This window comes from Gavia stellata, chromosome 33 (assembly GCF_030936135.1).
Source record: "Gavia stellata isolate bGavSte3 chromosome 33, bGavSte3.hap2, whole genome shotgun sequence".
Classification (NCBI taxonomy): Eukaryota; Metazoa; Chordata; class Aves; order Gaviiformes; family Gaviidae; genus Gavia; species Gavia stellata.
Genome location: NC_082626.1, coordinates 4,365,308 through 4,379,072, shown reverse-complemented (window position 1 = coordinate 4,379,072; position 13,765 = coordinate 4,365,308). Strand labels below are relative to the sequence as shown.

The 13,765-nt window shown below is 49.5% G+C and overlaps 1 protein-coding gene across 1 annotated transcript in view; it reads right to left on the bottom strand.

The window, feature by feature from the left end:
• The window catches only part of LOC132320047 (hydrocephalus-inducing protein homolog), a 144,128-nt gene that overhangs the window by 75,420 nt on the left and 54,943 nt on the right, over window positions 1-13,765 (bottom strand). The window contains exons 12-17 of the mRNA XM_059832150.1: window positions 12,496-12,563; window positions 10,282-10,517; window positions 9,341-9,441; window positions 7,412-7,547; window positions 6,765-6,929; window positions 2,379-2,531 (exon numbers count right to left, since the gene is read on the bottom strand). Coding sequence (XP_059688133.1) covers window positions 2,379-2,531; window positions 6,765-6,929; window positions 7,412-7,547; window positions 9,341-9,441; window positions 10,282-10,517; window positions 12,496-12,563 — 859 coding nt within the window. The remainder of the gene's footprint in view (window positions 1-2,378; window positions 2,532-6,764; window positions 6,930-7,411; window positions 7,548-9,340; window positions 9,442-10,281; window positions 10,518-12,495; window positions 12,564-13,765) is intronic.

The following is a 13,765-nucleotide window of genomic DNA, read 5'->3' as shown; positions in this document are numbered from 1 at the left end:
CGCAATGCACTGCTTCGGAGGTTTTTATATTTCCTTCCTTCTAGTGGCAGAGATGCTCACTGCTGTTTCCCGCAACTCATCCGACGGAGAGAAGAGGGGTACAGGGAAGCCTGTGCACAAGGGGTACTCCAGGTAATTCCTTAAGTCGCTATCCCGGAGTGAAGTTATCCACAAAAAACATCTCTGCTTGCTCAGACAATGCTCTTTTCTCCCATAAAGCAAGAACAAAGCTCGACTTGACAGGAACAGCCATTTGCACGTGGTGGTTAAGGACACCACCATGGCCATCTGCATTACAGCATTTCCCTTTTCTGTTCTGAACAAGACACCAGCCTTTTATTTGCCTTGTTGCTGCCCCTTAATCTAATCTCATTCAGTTTGTTGAGCTGCCAGTCAGCGTGCTGTAATGTTGCTGTGAAAATTTCAATCAATAGCTCTTTCTTTCGAGTGGGGAATCGTGATCTAGACGCCTGACTGCAAAGAGCCACGGTTTCGAGATTAGCCATCAAACGGGAGACAGGGAAATCACAGCTCACTGTCCTGCAGCAATCTCCAAGCAGGAAATCAAAGCAGCAGCTTTGCCATCTTAGGGAACACAAGACTTGGGTTCAGGGGCACAACTGAATGAAGGATGCCCAAGTCACCCACCAGCTAGGCTCAGGGACAGCCGGAGCCAGTTCTGCTCTCAGATGTACACGTGCAGGTCACCCTGACACCCGACCACATCTCAAATTTTATCTCCAAAATTATTCAGTCCTCTCTTCTTCCCATCAATAAACTGCCAGGCAGCCTAAGGCAGCAGCAAAGGGCAAAACTTCAATCGAGGCAACAAAACAGCACCAAAGTAGGCAGCTGCTGGGGGCAAGGGAGGAGCTGGAGCACACCTCGCCTGCCGCAGCGCTGCTCCCATCAGGCAGGCTCAGCATCACCGTCCTGAAGAGTCTGAAGAGTCCTTGATGAAACGCCTGATCCAGCAGGTTCCCAGCACCTGCCTCCTTGAACACCTCCAGGATAGCAGCAGCTATCCTGAGAAGCCAAGACGTTCACCATGGGGTAACTCCATGCTGGGGAGTCAGCAGAGGGGCTATGGAACAGCAGAGGCCATCTTTACTGCAGGAAAAGAAACCATCCCTGAACCACCTCATATTACCATTCTAGTTATTGATCAGCACAATATTTGCAGAGATCGCAGGGAAGCAGGATGGGATTTATTGCCCAGTCCCATAAGTTAGGGCACTGAGGCAATGGAGAGGCAGATATACCCCTGCAAGCCCCCTGGGTGCACTGCAAGCTGCCCAGGGGAGGGAGGGAAGGCATCACACCCCGACGGCAGTACCTAAACAGAGCTCTGCAGGTCAGTCTTGGGTACAAGCATGCAAACCCCATCATTTATACACCAGTGCCACCCATCCGAGGTGGCTTGCTCTCTGCAGAGACAGAAAGCAGGTTTTCGTTGTGGAGCCAAAGAAAGCTGCCCTGGGAATCCCCCACTTTGAGGTTACATTTATGCTCCTGGGCACAGAAACTGGAGTGAAACTGCTGGAAAAGCAGCAGGAGGGAAATTTCAGCCTGGGTTAACCAGCCCCAGAACTCCAACCCACCACAGACAAGCACAAACCCCCTCCAAACCCTGTTTTCCTGCCTCGATCCCCCCTCCAGTGGGGAGCACATCCCACCCAGCCTCAGCACCCGAGCCCTTTCCGCCTGCATCAGCCCTGCTCCCCCTGCCAGGGAAGCAGCCAAGCTCTCCTCCTGCTACGCAGCTTGTCACACTAGGCAGCCTCCATGAATTAAATAACCTTCTTCTGCAGCTAGTCTCCACAGATGCTCTGCAACGCTACGGAGGCCACAGACTCCATCGCTACACCACTCTTACAAGCATATTTTTGTGCAACAACCCAGCTGGGGTGACCCCCAGTAAGGGGGAAACTCGCCTCACCACCAGCAGTTGGAGGACAGACCTCGCACCCTACTCTCTATCGTTAACAGGAGGTTGAGGCAAAGGAGATGCAGAGGGAACAGGGAAACCACAGGAAAATCCATGCTCTTTCAGGAGCAAAGGGCCACATGGTTCCCTTCATCTCCTAGAGCTCCAAAAGCATGACTCTCAGAGCCAAATACCTTCCACAAAATAAAGGGACAACTTGTAAAAATGATCCAGACTCATTTCTGCTCAAACATCTATACAAACTCTCTATTTTACTGAGGGGTGCCCCAGCTAAAACCACCCCCAGAACCAGGCTGCTCTTGCCGCATTGTGATGGAATATCTTGCTTTCTCTCTCGGAGAGCGATACGGAAATGTTGTGCATAAAAATCAAGTCACGGGCTGTTATGGACCAGTCATTTTTGTTGGGAAATAGCCACACAGATACTTACCATCTCTGCCCAGAAGGATGCAGGGATGACAGTCTGATTGGAGAGGTGGAGAGTTCGGGAAGCGTCTTGCAAAACTTGGATACTGCCGAAATTTATCTTATTTGGATGCACGTAGACAACTGGTCCTTCTCCAATGCTCACTAGATGGATTTTCTGCTCCAGGAAGCAGGTAGGAAAGATCAGAAAGAACAAGGAAAGTTTAAAAAGATTAGACAGCTCTAAGGGTACTCCTAGACTGAGGGATAATTAGGGTGCTTTGAAGTTTTCAGTGTTGCAAGACTGAAACAGAAAGCCTGGAGCAACTGTGGGATCTGGAGCAATCTCATCTGAAAGCCACAAGCTCCCGCTATCAGGGGATAAAGAAACCCAGTTTCCCATGCTTGCTCTTTCACACCTCCTCCACACTGTTAGCTCTCCTTCCGCTACCCTGTGCCTGCTCAGTCTTGCCCCAAACCACCCTCCCTGACTCCTGCTACTGCACAGCCCCACTTGGAGAGTGACTTTGTTAACATTCCCAAAGCGACACCGGTGAAAACCAGCCCAAGTCAGAAGCAAAGCAGGCTCTTCAGAGTACGGATCACAGAATCACTGAGGTTAGAAAAGACCTCTAAGATCATCAAGTCCAACCATCAACCCAACACCACCATGCCCACTAAACCATGTCCCGCAGTGCCACGTCCACACGTTCCTTGAACACCTCCAGCGATGGTGACTCTACCACCTCCCTGGGCAGCCTCTTCCAATGCTTCACCGCTCTCTCCGGAAAGATATTTTTCCTAATATCCAACCTGAACCTCCCCTGGCGCAACTTGAGGCCATTTCCTCTTGCCCTGGTGACCCCTCACCAGCTCCGTCGCCCTTCTCTGGACACGCTCCAGCACCTCAAGGTCCTTCTTATAGTGAGGGGCCCAAAACTGAACACAGTATTCGAGGTGCGGCCTCACCAGCGCCGAGTACAGGGGCACGATCACCTCCCTACTCCCGCTGACCACACTGCTTCTGATACAGGCCAGGATGCCGTTGGCCTTCTTGGCCACCTGGGCACACTGCTGGCTCATATTCAGCCGGCTGTCAACCAACACCCCCAGGTCCTTTTCTGCGGGGCAGCTTTCCAGCCACTCGTCCCCAAGCCTGGAGCGTTGCATGGGGTTGTTGTGACCCAAGTGCAGGACCCCGCACTCCGCCTTGTTGAACCTCATACAATTGGCCTCGGCCCATCCATCCAGCCTGTCCAAAAGTATCATGCAAGTTAGTTGCCTCTGACTTGTGCTTATGTGTATTCCTGGTAGTATATGAATAACAGACATTAATTATTAATTACATCATTCAAGCAGTATTTTTTCTTTTGACAGTCTGAGACCCCAAAGTTTTCTTCCTGCAGAACTGGCGCAGACTATTGGAGGAGGAATACGGATCTCTTTGCTAAACCACTTTCTCACATCATTAAAAATGGGAATTTATCCAGTCTGGCTGGATTTCATCGGTTCCAAACACCCCAACTCTTAAACAGCATCTGAACACATGAAGCTCCCAACCCTGACAGGCTGCTCCACAATTCACTGGAGGGCAAAGAGTATGATTTAACCACAAAAGAAACCAGACTGATGTAAAACCTTTAATAATGTCTGACTCAAGGAAATGGCATTGGCAGCTGTCAGGATCGCTAGTCCAACTCAGCCAGAAGGAACAGCATCCAGAAACGCTCATCCCTTGACAGAACACTACTGCGTGCAAGTAAGAGCCAAAAATCACATACCAAGGCTGGTACCTCAAAAATAAGGGACCTGAAGCTACACATGATGCTGGACCTTTTATCCCTCTGGGAGAAGGGAGGGACAGAGACCTGCAGTCTGGGTGATGCTGCCCAAAGCTCCCAGGAAGAAGGAGCTGGAGGGAAGAGCTGTGCCTTGCCAGCTGGCCTTGCCTCCACGTGACAGCAGGGCATAAGCAACAAAGGCAGAGCAGAACCCTTTGGAGATGGGCAGAGTAACATCTGGGGGATGCCCAGGCTAGCTGGCTTCAATTAGAGTGTCTACTAACACCACATATCCTCGCCAAGGAACGGGCTTATAAAAAAACCCTTCATCTACAGTTGTCTTAAAAGGGATGAGAAAAAAAACCCGTTCAACAGTGTTACAGGCAACATGGCACACGGGGAAAGGCAGTAAAAGGAGACAGCAACTTTGCCATCAGTCATATTGCCACACATACACACACACACCCCTCCAGCAGCACTCCTGGCTTTGTCGATGGGTATGTAATGTCACATCTGATCATTTAGCAATGAAGAGCGTCCGTCCCCGGCAAACAGCCATGGTTTGAGTGACCGCTTCATTCTGATAGAAACCAGCTGCCAAATGCCCTGCGCGTGGCACACGAGGCTGCCTTGCCACCGTGACCCCAGGGCTGGGGTTTTACCAGCTCCTTAATGCAGGACATCACCTCCAGTGATGGTGACTCCAACCAAAAAAAAATAAGGTGTTCAAGGAACATGTGGACGTGGCATCGCGGGACATGGTTTAGTGGGCATGGTGGGGTTGGGTTGGTGGTTGGACTTGATGATCTTACAGGTCTTTTCCAACCTCAGTGATTCTGGGAGATTACATACACCAAATGGAAGCTGGCATGCAGTCACTGACAAAGAAAATACCAGGCAACAGACCCATGGAGGGACCCTACACAACCTGGATGAAAGATCTGTATGATATTTCACCTAAAGACTCGGTATCAATACCAAACGGCCTAACCTAAGATAACAAGAGCAAGCTTAAATTTTGCTTTATTGAAATACATTGCAGCGATCCCCCTGAGGTCAGATTCGCATGATATGATCTAGACGGGCAGGATTTGCCACCAGCGCAGGGTGTATAACAAGACGGTTAGCTGTTCTGCTAGCTCAGAAAGCTCTGGACCAAGGAATGACTGAAACAACACCCAAACTCTAGGGCAGTCCTATAGAAAATGCAAAGAACCTCACCTAACGGCCAGAAACTCAGGTCTGTGCTGCCAACATACCCAGCGAGGTTCCTAACAGCACTTGAGCAACTGAGCATAAACGCTGCACGTTCAAGTTCAACTTAATGGGTGCATGTACTCGCTCAAGCTCATGCTGGTCATTCCTTTAGGGACAGCTAGGATTCTCCAGCTGAAATGCTCGCCCTTTGGGCCAAAAATTGACACATTCCTCTCCAAATAAAAACAATTAAGGTAAAGTTTTAAACCATACATGGTTTAGCCCAAGGGTAAAAGCTTTGTAAGAATACTGTAGGTTAAACAAGCTAACAGTTAAACAGCCAGGTTATTCTAGGGGGGAGAAACCCTCCTTTTTAAGGGAAGCATGCCTTCTATTTACGAGCAATTGTTTTGTCAACTTCAGACTTCCCTGCCAAGCCTGCATTGCCCAGCCTTCCTGTTGACTGGTTTACATGGCACACCCACAACGGCCTGGGTTGAGAGGTTCAGTGGCATCTAGGGGCTTCAGCAGCATCATTTCCATTCCTTTTAATGAAAGTTTAAATCCCTAAACTACTTTCAAAATGTCAGCCTTCCTTTCTGTTACAGAAAGCTTCAGGTTCCCAGCAATCCTCTGACATCCTCTTTCACGCTCAGAGAGATGACAAGACATTTTAAAACAGCTGCTTCAAAAGTTAATACCATTTTCAATTAAAGATTAATTAACTAAATTTGCTGTAGATTTCAGCTAGATGAAGCCAGGACACTACACACAATGTTCTCTTGCCTACATTTTGTTGCTGCTGCTGTCGCATATGCCTGAATGCAAACATCTTTTAGGAGGCTTTAATCGAGGAATGCTTTGCCTCATCCATTTCCAAGCTTGGTAGAAAAAACTCCCTGTGCTCCAGATGCAAATGGTGCTGAGACTCACGTGTCTGTGGCTGGGACTTCTGGCAAAGAGATTTGATGGATATTTCTCAGACACGATGGGCCTGACTTCAGAAAAGCTGAAATCCAGCTTTGCACAAAACATCACTTCAGCATGGTTTCTTACAGGCTCGCTTTAGCAGGATGCGGGGAGGTCCCTGTGCGCTCCTGAACTAGAGTCCTAATGACACAGCAGTTGCTGCTCATCTAATATCACAGCAGAGTGTGAGACCCAGGGATTGGGCTACGTTTCAGACTGGGCTTGTTATCCCATCTCACATATCCGTAATGAAACGCGGTGTCAGACACTTAGATTACCACCTAAGAGAATTCCAACCTTCCTCTTCTCTAGGCGTTAGCCGTTGCTCATGCCATGAATTCCATCTTTCCTTGTCCACGCCAGCCATATATTACAAGCTCTTGTTTTCCCAGGAAGAATCCCTGTACACTTTATGCCCCACCAAGACGAGTCGCACAAAGGCACACATCTCCCCTAGCACTCACCAGTGGGGATCCTTTGCTCCCAAAGACCGCGACGTGAGCAACTGTTTCCTTCTCTCCCGTCACCTGGGCTTCCAGCATAACCGGGACCTCCACCAAGCTGTGAGGCTGGATAATCCCACACGGCACAGGGCTGGAGTACCACACAGGAGCATCCTTCTTGTGTTCCTGTAAGGCACAGAATCAAACCCAACATTAAAGCTTCCTCAAAGGTCACTCTGAACTCCTTGACATCTACCACAATGATAATTCCCACATATTTTTAAAAAAATCCCTAGGAGAAAGCAGAAAGGCACAAAAACAGATGCAAGACTAGGATGAGCTTAGCGTCCTGAGGGGGTCCAAGAGCTGCTGCAGGCACAAACACCCGCTCCTGTGCTGGCAGCCTCCTTGCAGCAGCCTTTCGTGACCCTCTAAGTCCTCCTATGTCAACGCACCCCAAAGACTAGACTATAAACTGTTTCCTAAAGTTTATATTCAGGCACGTTCCTATTTAACTGCTTCCTAAAGTCTCTATTCGGGCAGGTTCCTGTTGTCAGCAAACCTTTAGGTTTGAATATAAACCAGCAAGGTCTTAGCCAAAACTCTTTTTTTTCCCTAATAAACCCCTCAATAACATTTGAGGGCAGGAGGCGGATGCGATGACAAACCTGAGGAAGAATCATGTAGCAGCCTGGAAGATTGCTGTCGTTCGCAAGGCTCAGCATCTGCCGGTAAGGGAATTTCAGAAAGCACCGTCCAAATGTCATGACTGGGTTGAGCACTCGCAGCTGAGGAACTATGCATCTAGGCAGAGAGATGACCAAAAGGGAATCAGAGATCCTGAGAGAATGTAGAATTTATTTACTCCCCAAATAGCACGAAATAGAGCATACCACGTGTCACTGTCAAATGGATGTTTAATACCCCTACAGCAATAAATTGCCTTTAATTTCTTTTTATACAACAACCCCTTGTAAAAGGAGGAGCAAACCCTGAGTCTCAGCATTGTAGGGGCTGCCAAGTGCCCAGGCAGAGCACCGTGCCCTGTCCCAGAGATGTATGATGGGCACCTTCGCCCCAGGAGGCTTGCGAAGACACCTTGCACCCTCCTGACACTCCCAGCAAGGCATGAGCTCCAGGGGAGCCTTCCCACCCATGACCAGGGCTCACCAAGCCTCAAGGAATACAAGACACCAGTATCTCAGTAAAAATGACTCCTCTCCCATACCACTCTTGCCCTGCCTGAAAACTCAGCCCTTTACCCCAGCAACAGAGGGCACAAGCCACCACCTGCCCCACGCAGCGGGTGGTCACCCTTTCCCCATGTCTGTAGCTACCTTGCTCTGCAGCCCCCACGGGGCCATACACTGTCTGCTCCCATTTGCACTCATTTTACAGAATTGCAGCCCAGGCACTGACTGGACGACTCTGCCTCTTGCAATTAAACCGACACCCACTGCAGCACAACAGCATCGAATCCGGCTGCAGCAAGAAAAACTTTTGGCTTAAGACCGGGAACATTAACGCTCAAAAGAACCAGAGGAAAGAAGAGAAACCTGAGCTCCCAGAATCACTGAGGTTAGAAAAGACCTGTAAGATCATCAAGTCCAACCACCAACCCAACACCACCATGCCCACTAAACCATGTCCCACAGTGCCACATCTACACCTTCCTTGAACACCTCCAGCAATGGTGACTCCACCACCTCCCTGGGCAGCCTGTTCCAATGCTTCACCACTCTCCCAGGGAAGAAATTTCTCCTAATACCCAGCCTGAACCTCCCCTGGCGCAACTTGAGGCCATTTCCTCTTGTCCTGTCACTTGTCACTTGGGAGAAGAGCCCAACACCCACCTCCCCACAACCCCCTTTCAGGTCGTTGGAGAGAGTGATGAGGTCTCCCCTCAGCCCCCTCTTCTCCAGGCTCAACAACCCCAGCTCCCTCAGCCGCTCCTCATCAGACTTGTGCTACCAGACCCCTCACCAGCTTCGTCGCCCTTCTCTGGACATGCTCCAGCACCTCAAGGTCCTTCTTATAGTGAGGGGCCCAAAACTGAACATGGCATTCGAGGTGCGGCCTCACCAGCGCCGAGTACAGGGGCACGATCACCTCCCTACTCCTGCTGGCCACACCATTTCTGATACAGGCCAGGATGCCGTTGGCCTTCTTGGCCACCTGGGCACACTGCTGGCTCATATTCAGCCGGCTGTCAACCAACACCCCCAGGTCCTTTTCTGCGGGGCAGCTTTCCAGCCACTCGTCCCCAAGCCTGGAGCGTTGCATGGGGTTGTTGTGACCCAAGTGCAGGACCCCGCACTCCGCCTTATTGAACCTCATACAATTGGCCTCGGCCCATCCATCCAGCCTGTCCAGATCCCTCTGCAGAGCCTTCCTACCCTCCAGCAGATCAACACTCCTGCCCAACTTGGTGTCGTCTGCAAACTTACTGAGGGAGCACTCGATCCCCTCATCCAGATCATTAATAAAGATATTAAACAAGACCAGCCCCAAAACTGAGCCCTGGGGGACTCCGCTTGTGACCGGCCACCAACTGGATTTCACTCCATACACCACGACTCTCTGGGCTCAGTCGATACCTGGCTGTGAGAGGCAATGCCAGCACCTCCTTGCCAACACCATCCACGTCCACCACCAGCGCCAGCTCGTATCTCTTCACGGTGTTGGAACACAGGGTGACCTGGCGGAAGAGAAGACCATCAAATACTTCATCACTCCCAAAAGCCATTGTCCATGTGTGGTGTCCTCCAGTTCTCCTTCCACAGTAAGGAAACGGACGATTTTGCTCTAATTCTTCTGCTGGTCCATGTACAGAGCACAGGCTCTGGCAGTAATAAAAGTCTTCTGACAATATCTGCTCTGTTAAACACACTGTGCAGTTATCAGGGTATATACAAGGGTATATACAAGGTAAATTAAAGCACAATTAGACTCACCACTGTATTAAAATTAAGGGACCAATTTGTAATCTTGACTACAATTAGCGTAAATCCAGAGGAAATCTGCTGACTTAAACGGAATGAGTTCAGCTTTACGGGGGGAAGGTGAGAGCAAAACGTGGCCCAGCAGATGCTGTGCAGTTCGCGGCTGCCAGAGCTTTTTCAGTCCCCATTGGAGATCGCTGCAGTGAATACAGCTCCTTCTGCTCAACAGGACAGGAGAAATAAGACCGGGAAGAAAGGCAAACTGCTTTATACAATGACATCTCTCTTTTTAACAGCCACCTTCTGTTCTCATTCTTCCTCTGCCCACTTTAAATCAAAGAAATCACTCTAAGCAGCTCTCAAAAACACAGGAATGGCTTCTGTACTTGACTATATGGTACCAGACCTTCTGCTTAGGATTCTGGAAACAAAACGGTGCTCCTTCTGAAACGTCCCAGAGTAACCCAGCCAACAAAAGCCTAACACTAATGCATATATATTACTCTCATTATGCTGGCAGCACTAAAGCCCTCTCATACATCAGTGAAGCTTCAGCTCCACCTGCTAAAGCACGTATGGCCGGACTCTTCCCATACCTCGATATCCATGATGCCCTGGGAGCGGATGGTCCCTCTGCACGGTGTTATGGTAAATTCAGTTGGCTTGACGTAACCCTGGGCTCCCCTTCTCCAGGATGGCGGAGCGTTGTCCGACATTTGAACAAAACTGCTAACGCTGGGCTCTCCTGAGCCGTCCCCAGGAATGCGAAGGGTGAAAGTCATGGGCACCAAGGAGGTGTTAGTGAGGCGACATGCCAAGGTGCGAGGGAAGCCTAGGAAAAAGACACAAATATGAATTTATGCACCAATTATCCCGTGATTCCTGGTGTGAATATTCTGTTATGATAAAACTGCACCTGCCGTTTAGCTCTTCTCAATCTGAATTAGACCTAATTGAGAAGCTAAGCAAGGAATTAGTTGTCACTTAAGCTCCCTTTTATGCTGGCCAGAGATTGCTTCCTCGGCAATGGCCACTCTTAATGATGCCGAACACCAGAATTTCGTCTCTCTAACTGAGGACTGTTCTCACATGCCCCAAAAGCAGCACCAATTATTTCTCACTTACGAGCGTGCATCCAGACAGACCATTGATTCTGAAAATTCAGTCCATAAAATTCCCTGTTAACTTTGCGAACACTCCCACAGTTTTCAATATATAAAAGCAGTGTATTGTCATCGAGGAGAAGCTCCAGTAAGAGAAAGGATGGATGCAGTTGGGTACCACAGCACGATGCAAAGCACTCGAATGCAGTTTCTCTAGGCAGCATCCTTAAGGCATCTCCTGTTTTGGGGTAACCAGACTCAGCTTGTGACAACTTGCAGCCCACTTCACAGGAGGCAAGCCTGATGCTTGCTTAGAAATTAGCAGGAACCGTGTCACACCTTACCTAACAAACGGGCACATCACATCCACGCTGCACACTGGCTTTGGTTACTGCCCACAAAGGTTTACATCACTTTAGCTTGGATACTTGCTTTCCATAATGGAAAAGCAGTGATACAACCACACCTGGTGGGAATGTGCTGCAGAGACAGGACATCAGCCTACAACCTGCTCTGGAGTGGACATCTGCCTTGGATGGCCAGCTCTGTGAGAAGGAGACATCTCCCATGGCCTGGTCACCAAGCGTTACTGGAATACAGGTGGGGAGGAAAACCATCTGCAGACACAGCAGATCGTTCATCCATGCCCACCAACAGTGACCACTGCCCACCTCCAGCAACTACTCCAGCCAACAAAAAGGACAAACACAGACTTCACAATCCCAAAGGAGACCGAAGTCTCCAGGGGCAGACAACAGCCAGCAGCAGAGCTAAAAGAAGCAAAAATACAGTAGCTGCCTTCAGCTCTAAAGGCCTTATTAATGAAATCAGATTAAAAGGATGAATCTCCTATTGCATAACCAGATTTCCGCCTGGTGCGTTTCTTGTTTTATTTATTCAAATGGAAATAAAGAAGTGGCAGAGTGGTGATGTAGGGAGGGGAGGAAGCAGCTCAGGGAAGGTAATGAGTTTTCTTAGAAAGTCCATGAACAGCATGAAAACACAGAGGCATCCTGGGTGCAGAATGATAATGGCCCTTCAATCAACCCACAATTGATTTCACATTTCAACTTTACAGCATCTCACTAAAAAGCCTTTTGTGAGATTGAGATAGAGAACCAGAATCTGCATTTCAATGGAGACGCTCTGGATGCTCAGCCACCAGCTCCATCAGCAGAGCTGGGCTTTCGGCAGGGAAGGAGAAGGAGCCCAGATCTCAGAGGACATCAGTGCCCCATGCCGAGCTATTGCTTGGGCATATTACCTGGGAGGTGAGAACGAGGTGCCCTCACAGCACTAATTAACATCTCACACTAAAGGTCAGGTGGGAAATGGTGTCCTTGCCTTGCAACAAGCACATTCACCCAGAGCAGCTACAGGCTAGGATGTGGCTTCAACTCCCTTCTCCTGCAGTCCCATCCCCTGGGACCTTCTGGCACAAGGATTTTCACAGCCATTCTGCTGCCAAGCATTGGGAGCTTGGGGCTGAACAGACTATGACGGACACCAGAAAATACTGACTTTCTGTTCCTTTGGTCCTATCTGATCTCACGATGGCACAATACTGCCTAAGCAACCTGCAGCCCTGGTTTTAACACCTGGAAGGCTGCTATGGAGGAACACAAGTGACATGCTCTTATGTGAAGTGCTCTGTTTTGGTGATGCACAGACCTCTCAACCTATGCTCCAAGCCCAGGGCACACTCACCGAAGGAGACGTCACCAAAGCAGAGGGAAGGTACACTGAAATGAAAAGTTGGTCCGATGACACAGCCCCTGTGAGGACAAAGACAGGCAGAGAAGGCATTGGTTTGGTTAAAGAGAAATGCAAAGTGTTCAGCTTTCGTTACCGCCCGGAGGGATAAATGCTGGTCTCAGAACCACAGTGGGTTTCAAATCAACCCGTCGCCCTTCTGCTCAGCACGGCATCCATGTGGACAGGAGACAGGCAAAGCAAAGTGGTCAGCAGCTGATAGCTGCTGATGTGCCTTAGGGCACCATGTCAGGCAGCATATGCCCCCAAGTTGCTGCTGGCCTGATGAAGGACCCTGAACTAGTGATGCCTCCGTGCCTCAGTCTCCCCATCTGTAACGTGCTGACACAGAGGTCTCCACACAAAAGTGGACCCATTGTACTAGCTTTGCCAGCTGCAGGTTCTCTGCTTTGGTATTTCTTTGCTGGAACTGGTGTTCCCATGGAGTATATGAACATCTTGTCCTCAGAGCATCTTGACCCATGCAATCATTAGGCATGCAGGATTTTGAGGCATGAAGCCAGAGGAGAGCCCAGACACCCACTGACACAAGAGCAACAACAGTTCTACACAGCGGACAGCTGAATCTTGGGGGAAAGGATCAGCTTGTCACCAGTGCACCAGCTGACACATCCAAGAGCAACACACGTCTCCAACCACCGAACATGGATGTCCTGAAGCCACCAGACCCATCCTTAAATTCAGCAGCCAGGCTCCAAACTCCAAAAACTCACCAAAATGCACCGAAATCAGCACTTGGAGCTGCACAACGTTCATTAATTTATTTCATGGCTGATGCCAATCAATGCCAGCTCTGCCTCTTAGTTAAAAATCAAGGACCACAGTGAACGCTGCCTTCTAGTTTTAATCACAGGACTGCCACTGGCTCTGTTCGGCACATCAACAGACACCAGCATCCCGCAGGAGGGACCTGCGTTCATCCGTGGTGTCCCATTTCCAGCATCCCTTTCTAAACACCAAAGAAACAAGCATTCAGGACCTTGTAAGGTTGGGTTCCAAGTAAAGAAGAATCACCTATGGTTTGGGCATCTTCTGATTGCATAGTCAAAAAGCACTCAAAACCTGACTTTCAGGAGTTTCAATCCAATACTAATTCTCAGTTCTTGGAGCTGAAGCAGTTCCTGAGACTAAGTCAGGGAGCAAATCCCTGCTGCTGCTGAAGTTCCCTCCCCAAGGACCTCACATAATCAGACCTAACCGCCCA